This window comes from Bradysia coprophila, unplaced genomic scaffold (genome assembly GCF_014529535.1).
Source record: "Bradysia coprophila strain Holo2 unplaced genomic scaffold, BU_Bcop_v1 contig_138, whole genome shotgun sequence".
NCBI classification, from domain to species: domain Eukaryota; kingdom Metazoa; phylum Arthropoda; class Insecta; order Diptera; family Sciaridae; genus Bradysia; species Bradysia coprophila.
The window spans coordinates 5,610,251-5,634,594 of record NW_023503409.1 but is presented as its reverse complement, the minus strand read 5'-3'; the positions used below and the strand labels follow the sequence as shown (position 1 = coordinate 5,634,594).

General features: G+C 34.4%; 3 protein-coding genes across 6 annotated transcripts; 2 read left to right on the top strand and 1 right to left on the bottom strand.

Moving 5' to 3' along the window:
* The first annotated feature begins 291 nt into the window (after positions 1-291).
* LOC119073714 lies at positions 292-2,006 on the top strand. The gene is made up of 2 exons (XM_037179337.1): positions 292-1,210; positions 1,906-2,006. The coding sequence occupies exons 1-2, from the start codon at positions 324-326 to the stop codon at positions 1,916-1,918; spliced, it is 900 nt and encodes a 299-aa protein (XP_037035232.1). The 5' UTR covers positions 292-323; the 3' UTR covers positions 1,919-2,006.
* A 2,216-nt stretch (positions 2,007-4,222) lies between these two features.
* Positions 4,223-21,894, bottom strand: LOC119073704 (calcium-binding mitochondrial carrier protein SCaMC-2-A). Of its 4 annotated transcripts, XM_037179304.1 has the most exons (8): positions 21,454-21,874; positions 19,370-19,496; positions 19,221-19,308; positions 19,043-19,154; positions 18,043-18,168; positions 6,848-7,006; positions 6,218-6,785; positions 4,223-4,908 (listed from the first exon to the last, which is right to left on the bottom strand). In XM_037179304.1, the coding sequence occupies exons 1-8, from the start codon at positions 21,676-21,678 to the stop codon at positions 4,715-4,717; spliced, it is 1,599 nt and encodes a 532-aa protein (XP_037035199.1). In that variant the 5' UTR covers positions 21,679-21,874; the 3' UTR covers positions 4,223-4,714. The 4 variants fall into 4 exon arrangements, with proteins under 4 accessions (XP_037035199.1, XP_037035200.1, XP_037035201.1 ...); XM_037179305.1 differs by lacking the exon at positions 18,043-18,168 and having other exon boundaries at positions 21,454-21,894; XM_037179306.1 differs by lacking the exons at positions 18,043-18,168; positions 19,043-19,154; positions 19,221-19,308; positions 19,370-19,496; positions 21,454-21,874 and adding an exon at positions 14,132-14,597.
* Positions 21,895-22,419: 525 nt separating this feature from the next.
* On the top strand, positions 22,420-23,708 carry LOC119073718 (adenine phosphoribosyltransferase). Its single transcript, XM_037179341.1, has 4 exons — positions 22,420-22,588; positions 22,998-23,235; positions 23,299-23,377; positions 23,434-23,708. Exons 1-4 carry the CDS (start codon positions 22,497-22,499, stop codon positions 23,577-23,579), a joined length of 555 nt encoding a protein of 184 aa, XP_037035236.1. The 5' UTR covers positions 22,420-22,496; the 3' UTR covers positions 23,580-23,708.
* The last annotated feature ends 636 nt before the right edge of the window (positions 23,709-24,344 follow it).

Genomic DNA, 24,344 nt, shown 5'->3' with positions numbered 1-24,344 from the left:
TTGTTTGTTTGAAACTTTTCATTTTGCCAAGTATGGCATACACCGTGAGGGACTCATTACTTCACTAGCAACGAAAACGTTTCAAATGTGTGTGGCTTGACCACAACTTCTAAGATAATAATAAACACAATGGTCTCAAAACAGTGATTCCCGAACAGTTTAATAAAACAAATCTGTGCTTTTGTGAGCAAAAAAATTAGAGAAAGGTCAGGTCAAGTGTTGATGATAACTCAAAATAATCTCTGAACGACATAATTGCTAGTTTTCGGACAACAGTCAGTGTTTGAACTCCGTGTAGTGTGGTGCAAAAAGTCTAGCAGAAAATGAGTTTTCTACACGGACTTATTATAATCACCATAACGATCCAGTTAATAACAACTCAGGAAACGCATACAACCAATCAATTTCAACAACTGAATTCCACTGATAGTCCCTTAAATATAAATGAATTAGAAGGCACTACGTCGACAAGCATAAGTGGAGGAAACGAGAAATGTTACAAAAACAACAATACGACAAGTCTCACTCAGCTTCAACTCGTACTATTGGAAGAGGCTTCCATCAGGGTAGCACTGACTGAAATTGAAGAAGGAAACTTAGAATTTCTATGGGACTTTCTGAAGAATTTGAATCCGGCCGGTGAGCCATTAATGGAAAAAATCATCAAACGAAGTGTAGAGAAGTATTTCAGGAAAGCATCCATATTATATTATGGTACTGCCGGTATTGCTGAATTAAACAGTTGCTTTGATAGTGGTTTCTTGAAGTTGTTAAAGTTTGTGAATCAATCGCCTAATGCAAGTTGGAAACTGGTAGGATATCAAACGTTGTTTAATGAAATTACATTTAATACAACAACCAGTCAGAAAATATCACTGTTTCTAAATCTACAACACTACATTAGTCAAGACGAATCAATCATCACAGACGCAGACTTCCAAACTTTGTTGCATAACACAGAATCGTCAATAGATGATCTCATTCAATCTTTTAAGCCAAAACCCTCGTTTTTTGATTGTGGTCCACCAATGGTTCATTTTGACTATTTGATCAAACGGATTTGTTTAACCTATCCAAATAAAATAGCGCAACTGTGGAATGAGCTGTCGGAAAGATATTCGATGGAACTACTTCTTCAGTTTGTTATGGAATTAGAGACGAACAATCGAATGAACTATACCTCGCTGGCTATACCGCAAATAAAAAACGAATTGTCGGCTTTCATTTACGACGCCTCACCAAGCAATAGAACGTGTTACCTACGCCGCCAGTTGTTTGCGAAATTGAAAACACTTCCAAAGAATGGCATTTTAAGGAAACTATTGTCACAGTCACAATTTTACATTAAAAACGCGTATGATCAGCAATATTTGGATATGACAGAAAAACCAACCAATTATTATTCAACGCCGACACCTCCTCGAATTTTCATGAGTTCAAACCGAAATTCAATTTGGACAGTCGATTTTTCAAGTCGACATCATGAAAAAAGTGTAGAAATCTATGACAAAGATCGCAGGACAATTGGAACGAAATTGTGTGATGTTCACGAGGAGTGGTATGTAACGGGTTCATCAAATGCCTATTCAATGAATTCTCACACATCATGGATTATTGAAACTGTGGATACTTACAATTTTCGTATTAAAAGTTCCGCAAGTGAAGAATATTTACGCGTTGGACGTAAAAATAAGGTGACAACTTCGGACTTGGATGAAAATGAACTTAGTAAATTTGAATGGATTCTAGAAAGCCTTCAAATTGAAGATTATTTTGACAAAGAGTATGAGTGTAAAGGCGGTTTGATGACTGTAGGCCATTCCAGCTTTAGCGGCTCCACCTCCACCTCCAGTTCTGGCTCCAGTTCTGGCTCCAGTTCTGGCTCTAGTTCTGGCTCCAGTTCAGGCTCCAGTTCTAGCTACAGTTACAGCTCCAGCTCATCCAATATCAGTTAGTAATAAATTTTTTTGTTTCATAGGAATTTCAACTGTCGTCTTAGAAGTAAATTGGAAAACGTTTGATTATTGTATTTACGAAATAAAATTAGATGGGCGCCAGAAGGAAGAGGAAGTTTATTATCTTAACTTCTTTTTATTTAGGATAAGGCAATTTCACTGTAACCGGAACATTGCTGAACGCTTGTAATTATGGCACTCGGTATTTATAAAAAGATCTTTACGCAACTCAGGAAAAAGTTATTCGTCATTTCTCAAAACCTTTGCAAACACATTGTTAATTTTTTAACATAATCCTGCTGCATCCGACGATTTTATAGTCACTCTTAAAAGTTCATGGCAATGGTTAAAAAAACGTAAAATTTCTGTCCGTGCGTTCGTTCTACCTATCTAACATAAAAAAATGTAGTTTTTCTCTCTTTACCACATACCACTGTTACCATCACATTATTTCTAATTAAAATTAGTCTCAATTTTGTCTTCATTGATATGGAGTATATAAGTGAAGACCGAAGCCCGAATTATCGCCAATAAATTCCAATCAAATTTTCTGTTTTATTTTATCGATACCGTTGCATACACCTAATCTACATTTCCGACAAAATTCGTAAGTCTTTCGTACTCCAGCAAACCATGGAAGGCAATTTGTAAAAAAATAAAAGAAAAACAAAACCAAACATAAAAAGGACAAATAAAATCTGTGAGACTTAATGATGGGTGTGTGATCGTTTACGGTCTCACGGATGACAATTACTCGAGAATTTTCACTACGATTGAAAATGTGTTGCAGCCGAACAGGGTAACGACTAGTAACGATTTTAAAGAGTTTTTTTTTTAATTAAAAACAATTGACTCTGACACACAGAAAACGGGAAAATTTACTTTAAATCACTTTGAGGATGTTTTAAGTATAGTTTCCACTTAAAAAGAGCACTCCGTTTAGCCTCCGTCTACATGACAGTTGTAAAATAGAACAAAAGAACTGTCACGCAAACGGAGTGGAAATTGAATTTATTTCAATTTTTTACTTGATTAGGCAAGAAAAATTTAGAATAAATCATCCAAGCGAGTTTTTGTAAATAATTATCTTCTGTTTGTCCTCCAATGAACAAATACCAAGCGAGTTATGTTTGGCCTCCAATGAGCCACGACCGAAATGTTTCTTTATGTACAGCAGTGCGATCAAAGTAGTGCGTAAATGGATTTTCATATTTACGCACAAGTGCGTAAATTGACATTTGTAAAAAAGGAGGATCTCACTGTTGTACATAACATCTTGGTGTTAACACGTTAGTAAAAAGCTCTGTGTTCTATTTCTTATCGATGTAACTCTTCATTCGGATACGGTGTAAGAGTAAATTCTCCCAGGCCCGGACTGGCCATACGGTGAATTCGAGGGATTCCCGATGGGCCTTTTGGGTTTTTGTATGAGAATTTTTAGTTTGTGGGCCTTTTTAAATTGAGTTGCATGGAGCTTCGATGGGCTTTTTCGAGCCAATCCGGTACTGAATTCTCCTGTCAGTTTTAATATTGTTCGCTTGTGATTCCTAGAAAATAATACTGAAGGTTCGCACGTTGGCATTGAAATATTTTCAAGAAAATATCGATTTCTCGGGTCATTGAAGAAAAACAATAACAAAGAGGAACAATTTGACATCGTCGATTTTCGACTTAAGTAAAAGTGACCCGTAGTATAGGCTGGGCGCTAAAGGTAAGAATTTTTCACGTCTCGACACACACTCCCAATTAATATCTCACTCGGATAGGAATTGCTGCAGGCGGGTAAAACATAATCGGATTAAAAATGAAACAAAAACGTAAATAATTTAAATTTTATTTAAAAAAAGAAAAAAAAATCGTTTAAGTGTAAGGAGAGGAGATCTTAAATTATTTTTCCGTTCAAAACAAGAAAAAGAAAATAATTTAACAACTGTTTTGAGTGCACAATGTAGTATAGCTTAACTTATCAAAAGAATATCTCGTCTTTCTCCGTTTCCGAAATTAGAATTATTTTCTCATTACTTTTCTTTTATCACTTGAGAAAAACCATTAATTTTCCATTTTTCCATAAAAACAATAAAATTAAATGCACTGAAAAAAAAAACACCGCACCGTTCAAAGACATACCGTCAGGATTCCCTGCATAAAATAAATCCGAATTTCGTTGTCTTTTTTCTTTTCTTTTTTTCTCTCGAAATACTACAAAATGAAATGATGGAAATTCTGTCGCCCATCAATTAATGAAGAGAAAATTCTAGCTACACAAATTTGTTATATCGATCTAGGATTCCCTCTTTTCATCATTTTCTTTTTGTTTTTTGTTTCTTTTCACAACTGTGTTCACTCCTCCATTTATTCATCGTTCATGTATTGTAAACAACTAAAACAAAAATAAATTAATAATTTTTATAAATTAAATCATTTCTTCATATCGTTCTTTTGTCTAAATTGTTTCCTTTCTTTAGAATAGTATTTTTCGACAGTACATTAGCTATAATTATATCAAGATCGACAAATCAACAACAATTAAAAAATAAGGTCTGCAAAAAGTTATCGATATACGAAACAAAAGTGAAAAGAAATTTAAATAATTTTTTTTTGCTTTGCTTTTCGAATCCTCTTGTTGTTTTCTGCTTTTAAAATAAATATCAGTTTTCATTATCATATGCATGTACCCTAGCACAATGAAATTAATTTAAAAAATTTTCTTTCCTTTCAATTTAACAAAAAATTAAACATATGCCTAGAGAGCAACTGCATCATGTCATATTGACGCCAAGCGCTCGGCTTGTATACTCATAGACGACGTAGCTAATTGATACAGCCGGCAATACTTTGATGAAATTCGGCGTGATGCCTCGATATAAACCGCTGACACCTTCGGTTGCAATTATGCGACGGAATGTACCGACCATTGTATGCTGTGATTTAATGGCAGTCTCTGCAGTTATTACTGAAAGAAAAGAAACAAAGAAAAATTGAAGTTGGGAAAACATTTACGTGTACCCATAAGACGGTAGATTATTGTAAAGTTACAGATCGTATACACATGACTGGCAACTTTTTCTTTATCGAAATGATTATTTGAGGTAACCTTTAACAATCGTTACGCCGTGAGTAAATAAAAAACAAATTTTGCGAATTTATATTCTCGGAATTGTTTCACAGATAACACCGTAGAGGATTTTGCTATTGTTATCAGGGTCAACAGATTTTTTATTTTTGTTGGTTAGATAGAAATGGTACGGTGAGTGTATATTTGTGTGATAATAAACCTAGATTCAATTTAATCAACCAAAAATGTCCGACAATGAAATCTGATACCGCGAACGATAATTTTTCGCAATCAAACACGCATCGCATCAAATCGAAACTGAATAAGGGAGGGACTTATCGATTTTATTCGCGATTTCTTGTCAAATATCAATAGAAATACGAAAAATAAGAAACTCGTACATCGGGCATCCTCAAAATATTGTCTCGTTTAAAAGATTTTACAAAAAGAAAATCGATGAAAATAGCACTTCCCACTCAATTTCACACCCAAATCACATCCACCTTGAACTTAGTCAAATATGGTTTAACGAAGAAAATCATCGTAAAAGTCGTTCATCGGAACATGATTATAGTTTTTCAAACGTCAAATCGCCAACACAAAAATGTAGTGTTTGTTGTGAAAATGTCATAATTTCGGTGATTTCGGTGTGATTTAATTCAGATTTTGTGAGGAAATGTGCTTCTTGTGTTGTTTTTAACAGTTCACTTATCGGTTGACTTAAAATATTCGTCGAAGCAACCAAAATTATGAAAAAAAATTTATGACCAATCATGTAAACAAACAACAATATTGTCGTTTGGTGGGACGTGAGTTGCAGAAGAGATGACCCAGTAGAAATAAAATGACGGCGGTAATCTTAAAAATTACGTTTTAGCGGAAACGTTTTGCTTTAAATGTGTATCCGTTTCCGGTAAAATAAATTAGTGCGAAAGCAACTACTTTTCATGAGCTTTATAATAACACCTTTAGTTAGGGGTGGGTCACATCCCTTATTGGATAATTTCACATTGATGGAATGCGATACGTGATAAAGATCAGATTGCAAAATTGTGATACAAACATACGTGGTCGTCAACATCGTATCAAACAGAATGTAAATAAATTGATTATTTTAAATTGTGCGACTGGGGAGAGTTCAACGAATCTTTAAAAAGCCGGGTGAGTCATTACATTGCATGTAAACAATTCAATCTAAATTCCATACCTTGTGCTTGTAAACGTGTCCGCACCAGCGCCAGTGGATACGAGCATACTTGTCCTAATGTACTTGATACGCTACCGCAACCCAGAAGTAGCCAGAAGCTGGGCTGTTCCGTTTGATGGTGATTCAAGTATTTCTTCTTCAATGTTTCATAAACAGCCAAATCAATACCAGCATACGGGATGATACCCAACAGATTTGGAATGTAACCGCGATAAAAGCTTCTAATCCCTTCAGCGTGATAGATTTTCGCTGTTGCATCCGCAATGCCCTTATATTGGCCTGTCTTTCTTAATGCTAATCGTGTTTTTAATACTTCGAATGGATAAATAACGGTCTGACTGAAGCCGCCAGCACACGCTCCTGCCACGAATCGTTCGTAGATTGTCATCTGTCGCGATTCATTTTGTCTAATCAATCGTTTCACTTGTTCATAAGCAGCAAATTTGATAGCCGTTTCCGGTGCTATTTTAAGGACATTAATACCGTTGCCTCGCCAAAAACTTCGCACGCCGCCCTCCTTTAGCATATAAATAAAACTGTCTGAGATTCTAGCTTTTGTTGTTTGCACCTGAAAAAATGGGAAATTTTAGATTGGCAACCGATTTTGAGGGAAAATTTCGAAATTCTTACTTGTAGGAATACTTTCAGTCTATCTAAAGGAGCTGTACACGTTCGTGAAACTGCACCAGCAATTCCACCAGCTGCCAAATGTCTCCACCATTTGCCCGTTTGCATTTCGTTCGGCGTGAAATCATCGGGTATATTCATGTCCTCTCCAATGTCGAGGTACTGCAGAAGAAAAGAAAACGAAACGATTAAATATTTCCGATAAAAGAAGCGAACCACAAAGCTCATCAACTAATTCGATAATTGCAGGGCCATGAATTTGCAAAAAACAAATAAAAAAAAACAAACAAAAATCGCTTGCAAATTGCATGCAATAAATGAGACTGTCGTGGTATTCCTAATGTCATACTGAAAATAGATTATAATTGACAGACACAATTAAAGTGTGTTCGAATCGCGTTGTTCGAAGTAGATACGATCAAGTGAAGTGATATTAGCAGATACATACAGTTTCAACCAATTATACCAGGTTATATCATTGCATGTTAATACTACCGTCAAATACAATTAGGTTGATAACTGATTGAATGTGCTTAACTGTGGACTGTATCATTTAAGCCTTTAGTGTCTTTCCTTGTTTCACAACTTTTAAGTTCAGAGTTAAACAAGTTGATAATTCAGTCAGTCGATAGATTTGTTAGAACATATTGTAGCTTCAGGGTTTAATCTGATCCTTATTCTACATTGACAAAAAAACCTTGAAAATCTCAACTGCAACGGGTAACTTTGTCTCCAGGTAATCTACAATAGATGACATAGCTGTCGTAGCGCCCCACACAGAAAATACATGTGTGGTCCTGGAGACGAAGTTACCCGTTGCAGGTGAGGTTTTCAAAGCTTTTTTGTTAGTGCAAAGGAAGGATCAAATTAAACCCTGAAACTGTCGTATGTTAGATCTGGCCTTGGAAAACCACCCACAAAAGCATGTTCAAGAGGCTCCTCCGCTTTTTCATAAATTTTTAGTTTTCCGTGGAAAGCAGAATTGGTCCGAAGCTTTTTACAAGGAAATTTTTGACAATATTTTCTCTCTGTTACTTGATGTGAGTTTTAAGAGTGCTATCTAACGATCTATAAACTGTAACAAGAGTTTTCCCAAATTTCCAATATTTTCATAGCGCCAAGAGTCAAGTAAACTTTTCCCAACATTAAACTTAAAATAATTACTTATTAAAAATGTCTTACGGTAGTGTCCTTGTCTCTCATACTTGACACCGACACGTGTAGAACGATTTTTTTTTATTCGCGCTGCTGAACGACACTTCAGCTGTTTAGAACACGCGAAACTATACTAACGATTTTGTCCATTACGCTGTCTATTTCGCCGATAAAATTAGATTATAAGCAACACACTATCTACATCGATCTACGACTATCCAACCGACGACAGCCCCCCTTCGTCGTATATAATAGCAGTAATTGTCAAATAGAAAATCGATACATAATAATGCACAATGTCACGAACAAAAGAGAATCCTAAAGAATTTAAAACATTTATCAGCGCTAAACTATAATTAAATTGGTTCGGAAGCCTTTCCAGTAGCTCTGCTATTTATTCCGTCAATACGATGAACTGAACACTTGAACAGTCGAACCAATTAATTGATTATGTAGATGTGCATGCATCTCAGTCAATAAACTAAAGGTGACTGATTGCGTTTGATACGGATTTTACGTGCATACAACGAAACGAAAAAAAACTATTTTCGTTAACCTTGCTGACCTACATTTACGTATGGATTTTCTCCATTCTCTATGTCATGGAAATGCACCACAACGTTGATGCGTCATGTTGAATTTTATTGGATGGTTAACAGTTATTTTCCGGGCATTAGCAAGAACAGTTCCTTGTCAGTGAAAATCGGCTTTTTGAACAGAGCATACTAATTTGAGCATCATCATTGTTAGTATATATGAAATTGAATTGAAATTACACGTAGCAATCAACAATCAGTTTGATACGTTGTATAGTATACGCGAATTAAATTATTCATTTATACTAAACATAATGTACCAACTACCTCCTAGCTATATATACAATAAAGTAATTGGAACGAACTTTGGTCGCAACAAAGTGATGATATTCAAGTCTGTTTATTAATTTCGCGTTACAATTGACTTTTTACATGCTGATAACTGTAATCGGAATCGTTTTATAACCCAAATGTTTTACATATGTATAAAGTTACATATTCAGTAGTCTGTGTGTCTGTCTGGTGATTTTAATCAAATGTTTGACTAATAAATTTGAAAATATTGATTTTTCACGGAACTCGACCAACTTTAGCCACACTTCTATTGTCGTCGATATATTTTCTTTGTAAGTATGATTGTGCGGTATAGCAACGTTCTGAGATTTTATTTGAATGAGCGTAGTACGTTCGCTTTCGGCTTTGATTATAATCAAGTTATGTATCACCAAGCTTCAGCTGTATGATGTGTCTTTAGGACGTAATTTGTACACATCGAATCGAATTAAGTAGAGCTACGCGTTTAAAAAGCAACATCAAAGATACCGAGACTGTGGTGAGTTGCTAATATGAATTATCAATGAAATGGCACTTCGCAGAAGCGTACCATGGAAATTAGCGTGGTTTGGTGTCTGACTAGATGTTAATTATTAACCATACGAGTTTTCACTACGCAATAGTAAAGTTCATTCAATGGCAGTGGATTTGTAAAAGACGATAATAAGAACAACTTCAATGAAATGGACCTGAGTTAGTTTTTTTTACGAGCTGTGGATATGTGCGATGCTCATTATCAAATCTTAGCTTAAGTAAATGATTCCATTGCTCCGTTGAGCAACTAAACAGACAGATACAGATAATCAATGAACCATTTGATCCTTAATGATTGAAGTTAAACAATTTTTCTGTTTAAATACTCAAAAACAATAGTTTAGTCTACCGAATATTAAATAAAAATTCGGACATCAGTTGCTTATCAGTTCATTTTTAATAATTAGACTACACAAGATACAGCAGCACATATTTCTGTAATAATTTTTTATCAATAAGTATTTCAATTCTGTCTATAACTACATTAATCTAGTTAAAACTGGGCAAACCATTTGTGTATTTCCAGAAATTGAGTGAACTTTGCAACGTTTTTTTTTGTAAACATTTTCGCATTATATACAACCGGAAATTTTAGAGTTTGATTTAGAGAGAAGAAAAAAATTGCCAGAATCTTTCCATTCATAAAAAATAAATAAAAAACAAAAACGAAACAACGATATGAGTATCTACTACTAAGTCAATTAAGGAGCTGCTAATATGTGGCATGAAAGCAGAATTCTATTTACGCATGGAGCACAATTGCGATGCTGCGATGGAAATGTTTAAAGGTGAATGGAAAAAAAATGAATTTCATTGACCTTAATTGAAACGTAACATCCGAATTGAAATTGGGCCCAAAATTTGGGTTAAATTGCTTTACAATTTGGATAGTCAAAGTCGGTATCAAGCAGGAAGTCATAGGACCTGGTCACATTCTGCGATTCATACAATTTAAATTTGTAAACAGATAACATTGCGTACACAATTCTTTGTCTTTGGATTGCCATCAAAACATAAACAAAACTGAATTGTTTAACGAGTGATTCAGCTATATCAAAACCTTTGAGTACAGAAGAAGAAAAATACGAAATTTTGTTTCATTTCAAATTTTTTCTCTTCATTTTATTTGGCCCACGTTGGTCACATGCACTCGCAGACAAACAAGCAGATAATAAATCGTTGTTAATCATGTGACTGTTAATTTCGTTTCAATGGAATGTATAGAAAAGAAAAGCGAACGTTTTTATGAAGCAAAAACGGTGAATGAAGTGTGTACACGTATAAACGAATATGAATACCGGAGACGTCTAGTCAGTCATGTTGGTGTACTTTCAGCTAAATAATTACAAAGATTATAAGTGTTCACCACCATACAACTTATTAGAGCACATACGTTATTATAACACCAGCGGATAAGTGTTAAGCATTGGCGTTTTGTTTGCTTATCTGATTACAGGAAATATTTAACGATACGATAATCTCGATGAGTTCATCAATTTGTGCGATAAAATTAATGGAAACGCGCCAGTCAAAGTCATTGTTTTTTTTAGGATTGTTAAAAAAATTTGCGTAAATCTTACGATTTTGATGTTGTTTTCCAGAAAAGCTGTACAATCAGTATACAGTTCGAAAAAACATTTCTTTCTTATTTCAAATTATCTTCTCTGATTTTGACAAAATCATTTCGTAATGAGACTTTACTCATGCCGATGTTATGTGTCTCTTAAATGCAGTTATTTAATTCGTATACGAAAACCGAGCGGTCTCTTTGCAAACACATTAATTATTCAACATTGTGATCTCATATATAGTTTCTCTTGAATAAGAAATTGATTTGTCAGCACTTTGGGGAAAAACAGAATTCGAAAAAATAGTTTGTTTGTATGCAATGACTCATATTGTTTGTAATACGCTCAGATTTGTGTACCGTAAGAGATAGTACACACCAAGCACGCTCTTATCAAAATGTTAGCATGATTCGGGCATGGTGCCTCTACCTTTTAGAAAACATCACAAAATCTAGTATTGAAGTACAAAGTATAAACAAACATAAGTCTCAATTGGAAAACAGAGCAAAATATTTACAAAAAACATAGGCTAAGCATCAAACGAACGTCAGCTAGTTTCTGTGTATACTACTGGCGTCATCGGTTAATGTTTTCAAATGGAAATTTTCAATGCGACGATATATCATTTAACTATGCGAATATTGAACGTAGTTAACCCGGTAAAACGTGCAAGAAACTTTCGTTCTACGCAATACCGTCACCGGTTTACATCATACAACAAATTTGAATACGATCCGTACTGACAAGGCAAGGTTTAAGTCGCACACTTTAAATCGTGTTATTTTTGTTGTTGGCAAGATAACAAAAATTTGAAACATTTTCTTGTTGCGGTTAATTTGGTTATTATATGATCGAGTTGAATGTTAGATTTTCTGTGAAGATTATTTATTTAGTGTTTCAAGCGAACAATAGGAAACTGATGGTACATAAGTAGTTCGAAAACCTTAATCACCTCAATATGCTTACAAGTGATTATTGCTAGGTACATTATACTCGCCAATGGAGTGGGTTTTTCTTAGCATTTCTGATATAATAAACGATCTCGTCGAGATTGTCGTTTAAATCCAACGCAAATTTGCGATACACGAAGAAAAAAGTTCAATGAAATGCCAAGGTAATTTAGTGAATGTTGTTGAGGAAATCAAGTTCTGCAAATAAGAAAAATCCTTGAAGTTCGGTAATTTCCTTGCAGCACAGAAGCAAATATTGATTTTGCATTATCGAAGAGACATTTCAATTATCACGGAAATGTGCACGGAAGTATATTCTTATCAATTGGCTTGAGACAATAAAAAGAACAAAAAACAGTTAAACGTTTGCGTAAGTAACTGATACATCCTGATACCAATCAATCAGAACTAAAAAAAAACTCATTCATAGAAACGAAACGAGTACAGTGATGGTAAGTAACACGATTACGTTAACAAATATGAAATAAAAGTTTCTGTTACAGGGACACACATAAAATTCATGAATCTATTTGTTTGTCGTTGAGTTAAAACAATAAAAAAAAGTAAATTGTTAGATTGATAACGCCAACACAGCAAATGATAACACAATGTTTAAAGAAATTGTTTTGATGAAATTCAGCTATCTTCTCCATTCAAGACAACAATTTGAGTAAACGTTGATAAGGGCAAATATAAATTCTGTTTTTCCCCAAGTCTGGTTTTTTTATCGTTTCTAATTATACTGCTGTTGAAGTGCATAAATTACGAGTCGCTCTAATTGAACAACCAAATCATATGATGTGTTGTCTGTTGTCAGTATGACTTGATAACGAAAATAATTAATTTTTTTGGACACTCTATAGACTGATGTAACTCTTCGCTGAATAATAGCGAGAAAATAATTTGGTGTTGAGTAACGTAAGGCATGTCTGAGTCTGGTTTTACCACAAAAAACATCTAATGATCCTAGTTGTGATCTAATTCGAACTTATAGCTCGATATTTTATTTAAATTTAATGGCCTCATATTGTAAAACAACAGCGATCTCAACTCGTATACAGTGCTACATGTAACAAAAAAATCCGATCGAACTGTTTATCCAATTTTGCTTTTGGCTGCACTAAATTTTCAATTAATTTGTTGAGTACTTGTGCTCGCTCTAAGATATTACTTGAACCGATACGTACAAGCTTTTCCTGTTATTTTAGTAGTCATTTTAAAATAGTCTAATTATGCTTGAGGTAATCAGGTCAGTCCACTTATTCCAATGCTTGTCAACATTTCTAATTTTTATTAATATTTACTTCCAATCCATTGTTTGAAAGACCCATTTCGTTTCAATAGTTTCGAGCGCTATAAAGAGAAAATGTTTGAAATACCAAAAGCGGACATAATGATCAGAAAGTTGCAGCGAATTTTTCGCTGTAACTATTACACGAATAAGCATTTCACTTCGATATAAATAACCAACTGGCAGCGACACATTATCAAGCGCATTAAAATCAAATTCAAGTTCATCTCAAAGACAAATCTGCTGAAATAATTGGTGGAATTTCAATTCGAAATTGTTGGATAATTTTTCTTGTAAGAAATTGAGGTTCATTGGACGAACCAATTCGAGCTACAGTTTAAGCGGGAAATAAATTCTTTTTTCTTCATTCATAACCGTCTGGAAATTCCTATATGCCTATTGTAAGAAACGAAACCATAAAGAGAATGTAACAGCACATGGCTTGAAATCATATCGACTACTTACGAAGATGTGTATGTGTAACGCACACAAAGCGATATATAAGCAAAGTATAAGATTAAGTAATGCTGGCACCGCTCTACGGTTTTCTACCATAAGTGTGCGGATGGACATTTATCAGAAAACTCATACATCGACAGCATTTCGAAATAATCACATTTACGATTCACGCTCTAGACAGGTTACGTAATTCGATCAACCTTGCTGAACATGATGAATTTTTATTTAAAAAAAAAACTTTTTAAAGTTCAATGTGGTAAGTTAATATAAGTCCTATTAAGTGGGACATTAGGTAATAGAACCGAAATGCTTCAAATATCTATGCGAAATATGTAAGCGGGCTTGGCACAGCAAACCCACTTCTTATTGGTTGCATAAAATCATTTTTTTTAAATGTTCCGGATTTGTTTCGACCCTTAAGAACATACCGACAATTCGTTTATAGTTATATCATTAAATACCTTGTTCAATAGCTCCCGGAATATAATCGCAAAATCATCCAAAATATCACCCGCCAAGGGTAAATTTGTCTGTTCTAATGCCATGATTTTGGAATTCGGAGAAATCAGCGTGTAATTAAATTTAATATCACTATTGTATTCAATAGTTCGGTCACAATTGGTACGCTGAGTTTTTTTTTCTTCTCTTTTTTGGTAATGCTTTCACTGTTAGATAAAAATTCGTTTCATTCAATTCCTTTCACTTTGAAGCCGTTAAAAAATTATTTTCCAAATAAATATTCTCTTCCACTGCCAATCAAAATTATTTCAAAAAATATTTTAAGCTGAAAAACGTGAGTCACAGTTTGGTATATTTCACTTTGTATGAAATTCTATTTCAAACATAAATCAATTTAACCGATACGGTACTGCATTTGAAACACGTCTACCAGATTTGGCACTTGGAAACAGACTGAAAATTTTATTCAAAAAGCACATTGACTGTTAGCGTTTCTCCTCTTTATTCCGCTGTTCACATATATACGTATATAGTATATAGTCGGTACATATATACAACATTACGTAGCCATGCGGTTAGCTCACATATATATGTACATCGTTCTATCAGCTGGCGTGTATTACCAGTTAGCAATATGCCATTAACTTTCTTGTAACTGTGTGAGTGTGTACACTTTTCAGTGGCGGCGGAGTGATTCAGTTTGTTATATATTCATATTCGTTATACGGTGAAAGAAATGGCGAAACGACAACTTCTTGTTGTATCTCGGGGACCGCTGTCAGATTAATTGTATTATTTTTGACAGCAGACACCGAGTTGATTTCCCTTCCCATCTCTTTCTATTTAAACACTGCTTATACAATCTCTAGATCGATAGACGACCAATCCTAATTAAATGTTGTGGACGGGTGTTGTTTGTCACCAAAACACAAAGTTTAACGGATTCGGCTAAACTCGACCCAATGAACCTGAACAATTTCCAAACATTTGCTTCCACTAATTCTGTTTCATTGAGTGTGTCACACTTTTAACGACATGCTTGAAAAGGGATCTTCTAAAACAATTACCGACATCAATATAACAATACAAAGTAAGGGATCGCTACCATGTTAGTCAGATTATCTCCCATGAAATATCGAAAAAAATATTTTCGACAAACTTTCCAGGCTTTAATTACTTATGAGCTTCCGGTGCATCATTTTTTCCCGTTAGTAATGAGTGTTCTGTGCAAATCCATAAATAGATGCGGTAGCTCAACGTATTCCGTTTATTTTTAAATTTTAAAAATTCTTGGTGCTGAAATCATAAATAGAGTAATATCACCGCAACGTCATGGGTATGAAAAATCAACAAATTTTCATAGATTACACGTCAATCGGACGCGTCATCATAAAAAATGTTTTGTTTTAATTTTACAGACATTCTTTTACTGCTGGTTACAGCATCAATGTGTTACACGCGAAATCACGAGGAGAGATGGAATTCCTTAAGAAATTTATTGTCCATTCGAATTTTTTCGTTATAATGAAATGAACACATGCCTACGAATTTAACAATAACATGAACGAAATGAATGTCATAAGGAAACAATTATGAAGAGATTTAACACTAATGAACGAATGTGCATATTATACATGGCAGTATTATCGAAAGAAAAAGAGTTTTTAATTAAACTGGTTTCTTTTCACATGATTTCGGCATGATTTTCATTTGCATTTAACTGAATATGTGGGATAGCCTCCGATATCTATAGCTGAGCACTTATCGCTTTTAAGATATTTCGCACATTTCGATAAAACTCGCTAAATAGTAACACACGCCCGATATCATTTGACTAATGTTCGACGTGCAACGGCTATACCGTGAAGGTTAAACGCGAATTTTGCATAATAATCCTCCTAATTTTTGTCCTATTGTGATATGATTAAGTAAAATCTAAAAATAAATTTTTGCTTCCAAAAAAAGAAAATTTCTAACGCCGACGTTGTTGTAATTGTAGTGCAAAATGGGGTCAGATATTTTGGAATAAAAAAAAACATTTTTAATAATGAAATATCTCAATAATGAAGCTCTTAGCATGTCTTATCACGCGAATATTATTTTTTTGGTACTCGGTTCGATAAAGCGTTCATTTGCTCCAAATTACTTGAAATTAGATTAACGGTTCGCACAAACAATGTACGATTTACTAATTGCGTTTTTAGAGTAGGATGATCAGCGTATTTTCACAAGTCAGACAAGCTTTCAACGATCGACTTAATCTATTAATAGTAGAAAATGTAGGGCAGTTCAACTGAAGTGAGCCGTCTATAGATTTCTATCAATATAATTCAAGGAAATGAATAGGATTGTATCCCAAAGAAGAGATTAATTTTTATTTTCAAGTTCTTCTGAAGAGTTCAATACTAAATGCAGAGGGTCTGAGGGTCATGGAGAATCAAATCAACTTCGCCTCGGATAAATAAAACATGTAAAGTTGAATTTACAATTTATCGATACAGACAGACCCGTAAACAGGTACAGAATTCTCAAATTATGATTATGATAACAGTAAACCGAATTTTTGTTTTTGTTTACTTGTTTTGTTCAACTTGCTCGAACACTGAACATATGGATGACATTGCGTTCATATTGACGCTTTCACATTACTTACTATCACTTCTCAGAAGATCCAAACTCATACACAACTTTTGACCTAACATCAACAACATTTCGTTTCATTTTGCTGTTGTGTACGCGCCGTATCACAAATCACAGTTAATTAAATTACGCAAGCAGAGGCCTGGGAAAAATACAGCATTCTGATTGGTTTATTGCAAAAACAGACCTTGGTATTGAAACAAAAAAAAAATTCTAAAAAAAAGTCTGAAAATTAAGTCAACAATTTCAATGTATCCGCCATATCATGGTATACGAAACTTTATTGACTGATAATAATAATGAATAATGGAAGATTAATTGACGCTTGTTACTATGCCACATTGTCGTCATATTTTGTTGTATTGCTATTTGCAGTGCGTTGAAGAAAATTAAACAGACTCACAGGTTTGTCTATCTGACACGTGTGTAATCGAATTATGGGGAAAACTTTATCATCGTCGTGACTCAAGTGGGAGATAAAAGGAACGATAAAATTTTATGGTTACACCATTGCTAATTAGCGTGTTTAGGAAGTAGGTGAGTGTACAGAATATATGCCGCATTGATAACAAAAACTCTAAATTCCAATTTTGATTGATTTTCGAAATTTCTTCTGAGAAATTGACATCGAATTTGCTCATTCACCTACAGCTAATGGATTACAAATTTTAGCGCAATTGGAATCTAATTCAGTCTGTACATTGAACCAGCGTTCTTATCGCTGGAATAAGCTAACAAGCTAGTGTTGATTCTCACGCGGAATGAATAGACATCGTACACAATTCTGGAAGTTATTATTCCTCTACTGTTAGGACTAGACAAATGTTACTTTTCTCAAAGTTAAGGCAAGGTCATATCACATCAATTAGACAAACAATTACATTCGGGGAAAGAAAACGTTTAAATAATGAATAGAGGCTGCAATACAGGCGACTGTTACAGTCGAACAAAAACTTTAGAAATGATGGGAGAGGAAGAAAGTATCACAAGACCCATGCATGCATAAACCAGTACCATGCATAAACAATCAATAGATAACCTGTAAAAACTCACTTCAGTTCAAATTGAATTTTTGCAATTTATTTTTCGAATCTGGAATCAATTTTCCTCGAAACAATTTTGGTATGTGATTTTGGTGCTGAAGCGCATTTTGCGTGATTTTAAAAAAACATGTAAGATTCTAACAAAGACACGACGAATGATGGATGGTAATTTGTTCATGGATGACAGGCAAAAAGTGCATTGTTATCACTACACAAAACGTTAGCCGTACCTTTTTATTGATTTCATATAAAATTAGATAATTAACTAGCGGCACGAAGTCATTAGTTGCGATATCGCTTCGTATGAATCTCTTTGTACTCGGATTTAAGAGTACACCAAGGCCACTTCGAAAGATCTTTGAGAAGTTGCAAGAAAAATTGTTTTTTTTTAGTTAGTTCATTTAAATTGACTGTGTCTCATTGGATCAATTCTAATCGAGTCAAATGGAAACAAACAAAAACAAATTTCTAGTTGAAATTTATAAATATTTAAACACATAAAAAAATCATAAGTTGCCAGCTGTAGCACATATACCTTGAGCTACACGTTGAACTGCACATCAAAATTCATAGAAAACTTCTAAAATGAAAATACGTCGGACCACTCATACAATCACCCTTCTTACGCATGCTTATACGACTTTACCACCACAACGCGAGTGCGTGCGACTACGGAACTGGTATAACGCCAGACATAAGCAGTTTGCTTGATTGAGTAGACCAGCTGATAAAACAGCTGAGGCAAAGTTATACATAAATTTGATAGCCATTAACTGCATAATGCAAAGCTTTGACAAGAATCCATCGGCAGAATATACGCCAGTAAAGGAAGTAGTGTTGTAGTGTCGAGTGATAACTTAACAAATGTCAAAGTCCGAAAACATTTTCTTTACATACAACGTATTCAAGATGTATAGACTCTATAGTAGAGCATGGTATAGTAAGCGATAAACATTCCATTATAGTTCATCAGAGGAAGCAATAAATCGTTTCCTATGCTAGTAGAGTTAGTAGTCCCAAGCAACAACAAATTGCACAGGAACTTTTTAAAACATTCAGGACTTCGTCATTCAATAGAAATCCTGAGAAATCCTTAAAAAGTCTTTGCATAATCAGAATGCGTTCCTCTTAAAAAACAATCAATTCGATTGCAAAACTCACTCCCTACGAAATTTAAGATACCCCGCCATCATTCCCGCTTCTTAACTTACAAATAAAAATGTTACTTACAGTAGAATGCCGCCAAAATTTAATTAGGCCATGAATGTCAGTTGATGGAGCGAGTAGCAGAAAATCACGCCATTCATCATAACTGATATTGAGACTGCCGTCTTGATCCATTCTACGAGTATAGAATTTGAGATACATAAATGCGTGTGGTTTACTGATTATCTACGCTTCACCTTACCTAAGCAACAGTCGCTTAGCTTCCGTTTTATCCATTTCGATCCCCAAATCTTTGAAGGCCGATATCAACTCTTCCAAATCAACTTTTCCTGAAATATTTTTTTTTAATTAAAATTTCTGATTAATTATCGGCAGCAGCTACGATCGTACCATCTTGATTTTTATCCAAATGAGAAAATTGTAGTTTCAGATTTTTCTCATGTTCACGGACGTAGTAAACAAATTCGGCAAGACCAACATCACCGCTTGCAGTTTGGTCCGATTGCCGGAGAAATGTCTAAAATGTAAATTGAAAAAGTTGAAATTATTCGGAAACGAAACTTAATTCAAGCACTCTTTTTGCCTTTCAGTGTATTAAGCTCTTTTAAGTCAAGATGAAGTGTTTGAAATAGGGATAGTCTGGTTTTGCTATAATCATCATCTTGAATGGTACGACCAACAACATCGTTATTGAAATTTAATTTTCCGTCACATGGAAAAAAATGTGAAATTCGGTGAAATTCGACATGTTTTATAATTTGGAAGTAGTTGTGGTTTGAATTTGATTCCACAATAATTTGAACAAATGAGAATCTAGATTTATATCTTCTGAATTTTGGTATGGCACGCGCTCGCAACAAGAATGAAATACTAAAATAAAAATCTAGATTTTCATTTGATAAAAAAATGTTTTGTGCAATCATTTCCAAGTCATAAATCATAAAACATGTTGAATTAGAAACATTGTTATTTGAGCGGCTAGCTAATGTGAAAAAGAAATTCTAAAATTTTTTTGAGCAATTCTAAAATGTAAACAATCATTTTTCATTAGAATAAAGCGTTACAATTACAGCTCTCATCTAAGTAATATTTCTAAGTCGTTTGTATTTACGTTTCGATTGTTTGTTTTCTGTTCGAATAACTATGTTACTTACGACATCGCCGTTTTAAAAATGCATGACTGTCTAACAATTTATATCTCAATTATTTTAATGTTTACACAAAATGCCATGAAAACTATAGAAGCTGGAAGTAATTGCTTTGAAAGTTTGCTGTTTTTCGTTCCTTTCGAATATTTGAAATGAAGAGAATTAAAAAAAAGGTCGAAAAAGACACAAAATCCGGCTAATTAAAAGTAGAATCAATGGTCTAATGGAAGACAAATGTAAATTTTAACTAGCTGGAAAGGAACAGAGAAGAATTTTTATGAGTCTCGTTCAGTTGCATTCCCATTTTCGTGAAAATTTGCAGCTTCACAAGAAACAAAGAGAAATTGTGGAGACAACATTCTCAAGCAAATTGTCCTGTTCAAGTGAGTAAAATTGCTAGTACAATCGGAGTCCACTGAAGTTTTGAACTTCAACAAATCGTTTACAACTACTAACTTCACAACATAAACGAAGTGCTGTTGTATGGTTTCGTGCACATCTGCTTCGAAGTGTAATTCGCTTCATTACAATCATCGCAGCAACTAATTAGTGCATGAATCCCGCAAAGAATACAAAGAGAATTGTGTTAAAAATAGAAATTAAAGACGAACGCGTGCAACATATACAAAAATCAATTAAAAATAGACCACCGCGTGTTCATTCATGATTCGTTCATTTAATTGAATTTCTGATATGCAATGCGATACGCTTTCACTAACACCAAAAACAGAGACGCTAAAACCTGAATTTTATCTATCGAATTTTCAAGACCAGCATTAGGCAGACCGACGACGCTGTGCTCTATGGACAAAAAAAATTGATAATCTGCGAATTAAAATAATTAAAAAAATCCTAGCTATAGGTTCCGGATTACAGTAAAAATAAACCGTCTGGTCGGCTGATAAAATAGGAATATGCCAAATGCCATGTCAATGGGTAAACATTAAGTCTAATTTAAAAATTATTTCATGAAAATAATCGTCGATTCTGGCAAATAAAAAACCTACCTAAAACAATTCATAATTTCTAAGGTTGTTCACTGACCTTGAGCTCGTGGCACACGAGTTATATCTATCACAGAAAAAAAAATTAATGTCAAAACGTTTTTCGTTTTAATTAGACGTGTATCGCTCGTACTGCCAACACATTGATAACCAAATTTATTTGCCTTTTATGGATCTAAAAATACGATTGATTTGCAAGCAGAAATTCTCCGAAAAAAAATTAATGAAAAATTTTAACTGCATGAAACTGGGTCAAAATAGTCATAAAATTTACTTCCGATACTTATCAAATGTGACACATCCATTTCCATCATATTCATACCTCAGCATATTTATGCGATAAACCCACGTCTTTCAAAGCTGCTGACAAATCAGCAATATCAATTCTACCATTGCCATCGCGATCCAATGTCTTGAACAATTTTTCGAGTCGTTCTTCATCTTTCTGCGGTAGCTCGTGGACGTAGTGAATTGGAGCCAGTCCTTTCGTTTCACTGTGACTGACACCATCCTCAACAGTTTTGTTCTTGGTGTCCGAAGTAACCATGTTTTTGTTGATCAATTTCTATGCACACGCTGACATAAAAATGGTTTTTATTGTCACATTTTCACAGAATGATGACACAGAACGTAGAAAATCGATTCCTAAATGGCTGCTTGTAGAGAATCAGGTTGGTCGTAGGCTCACAAAATTTGCAATTTTTATGCTCAATAGGGTAAACTAAAACTGACTTTCTCAAAAATGTCAAGAACATTCCTTACACTGCTGAATCAAATTGGCCATCAAAATCAACAACGTTTATAGTGCCATCTGTCATAAAATAGAAGATGCTCAATCCTTCAATGGGAAACAATTTCTTTATGCAGCCAAGCTGATTATTAAGATTTTAAATTATGTTTTTCTGTGTTCTTACACAAAGTCTTTTTAATTATCATTAATAACGAGAACTTAACTGTTTATCATCAGAAAAACTAGAGCACAAGGCGACATCTATGTATCATTTAAATGATGACAGTCTCACATCTGTGTGCAGTGCCGCATCAACCATCTTACCGCAAGGGGCTAAGTAAAATTGAACGTCCTAAGTTTAGATGAACAAAAAGCTCAATAAAAATGTGCGTCGAAGATAAATCGACCATACCTTGTCTCTAGTTTCATTACGTGTTATAACTGCCTCCGTATAACAAAAATGGTTTCTTTTTTTTGTCAGACGGAACTACTGTAAGGTCATCATGCCTGATAGACCCGATTCGGCCCTGACTGCATTGAAACTGACTTTGACAGCTACAACGTGTTTTCATAGATGACAGTTTCCATTTATTTGTTTAATTTTTCATTTTACTTCGAGTCGTGTTTGAGTGAAAATGAGTAATTTGACCGATGGACAGAGAATTGAATTGATAAAGAAGAATATTGGAAGTTTTCCTGGTTTCCCCAAGGAAGGAATATTATTTCAGTGAGTTGGAATTTCCTATAAAAACCCCATTGAAGTGGTTGTGTATATTTGATTCATTCAAGATCGTTGTCGTAACAACCACCTTGCTATTTGAGGCTTATCTATGGATGTATTATATCCATCAAAATTATTCATATGACGAAATTCAAATAAAGTCATGAAATGAACAATTATTCTTCTAACAAAAAAGCTAATTTAAATTCAAAAAATCGGTAGTGTTGCTGCAAAGCACTGTGCGTTGGTTGCTGCTATCATCAGTTAAAGGTTATCTAATCGAAATGAACTAAACGAAGAAAAAAAAAACGTTTGAAAGAACTAATGGAACTAATAGACTCAATGCTGCCAGCGCTATAATCTATGATATTAAAATATAGGTGACATACCCTAAAACTTGTGCTTGTATTTTCAGCGACATATTCTCTGCATTAACCTCTGGCGATGTTTGTGTTGCATTGAAGGACTTGCTCGTAAATTATGTCAGAAAAAATCATCCAGACGTTGATGTCATAGTTGGTCTTGAAGCCAGAGGCTTTCTATTCAGTTTATTGCTGGCTGCCGAGATTGGAGTAGCATGCGTTCCGATTCGTAAAAAAGGAAAGTTGCCAGGCGAATGTTATTCATATTCGTACGTGCTGGAATATGGAAGTGTGAGTTCTGCTCGATTAAATTAATTTTTAAAATGTGTAAAGTTACGATTGGATTTTCTATAGGATGAGGTGGAAATTCAGAAGAGCAGTATTAAGGCCGGACAAAAAGTGATTGTTCTCGATGATTTATTGGCAACGGGAGGTAATAAATGACTCAAACTTAGTTGATTTCTCACTAACATTTATGTTCAACAATAGGAACGCTTGATGCTGCGACAAAGCTGTTGAAAATGGCAGGAGCAAATGTCGTTGAGTGCATCGTTTTGATTGAATTGAGTGACCTGAAAGGAAGGGAAAAGATTCCGGAGACCAATGTTCATTCCTTTATTCAATATCCAGTCTAAATGCACAGACTCTAATCCACAGATGACATTCCATTTGAATTAAGGATTTGTTGTTTATATGAAATGGATACATCTTACACGTGTGTTTTGTAAAGTATTATGCATTTAATAGAGATTATATTGAACCGATTCAAGTAGCTTTCTTATTTTCGGTCTTGCCATTTTCCTCCTGGGTAAGTATAATTTTACGCACTCTGCAACTGTAACCGATCGACCGACTTCTGCCTTGGTTATTTGGAACACGTAGAGAAGCGCTTCTGAACTGGTGTTATCTTTGTGGAGCGGATAGAAAATGATAAAAAAATCCGATCGACATGATTCTTCTAAAAAACACGATTCTACTATACCCGAAAAGTCCCGGTCAAAAACTGGGTCAATCCAATCCAATCCTTAGTATTTTCGGACATAAAGGCTGAGTACAAATTTACAATAAAATGTACGTACGAGTTGGTTCGCTTCACTGTCGCTTTCGCGCCGTTTCCTGTAAATCCTAGCTTCAGATTTCTTCAAGCCCAATTGCTTCCGGTTTTGCTAGTGTAGATCAATCAATTTGGTCATTTGCATTATCTCTTCGATATGACTGTTAGAGACTGTGTGGAATAAACAGCACGTAGGGAGAATTGTTTTGAAATATCTGTTGTATACAGAGTTCTGGCAAATTTATGAAGTTAATAATGATAAAGTAGTAAATTTTGCATCAAACATCATCTGCCATTTTTAGAATAATTTGGAAATGGAATGTTGGCCATCACGAAAGTAATATGT

Coding starts and splice junctions, on each gene's coding strand:
- LOC119073718 (XM_037179341.1), top strand. CDS start 22,497: ATGAGTAATTTGACCGATGGACAGAGAATTGAATTGATAAAGAAGAAT. Junction 23,236..23,298: donor ACGTGCTGGAATATGGAAGT/GTGAGTTCTGCT, acceptor GATTTTCTATAG/GATGAGGTGGAAATTCAGAA. Junction 23,378..23,433: donor TGATTTATTGGCAACGGGAG/GTAATAAATGAC, acceptor GTTCAACAATAG/GAACGCTTGATGCTGCGACA.
- LOC119073704 (XM_037179304.1), bottom strand. CDS start 21,678: ATGGTTACTTCGGACACCAAGAACAAAACTGTTGAGGATGGTGTCAGT. Junction 19,309..19,369: donor TTTGGATAAAAATCAAGATG/GTACGATCGTAG, acceptor AAAATATTTCAG/GAAAAGTTGATTTGGAAGAG. Junction 18,169..19,042: donor AATTTTGGCGGCATTCTACT/GTAAGTAACATT, acceptor AACTTCTCAAAG/ATCTTTCGAAGTGGCCTTGG.
- LOC119073714 (XM_037179337.1), top strand. CDS start 324: ATGAGTTTTCTACACGGACTTATTATAATCACCATAACGATCCAGTTA.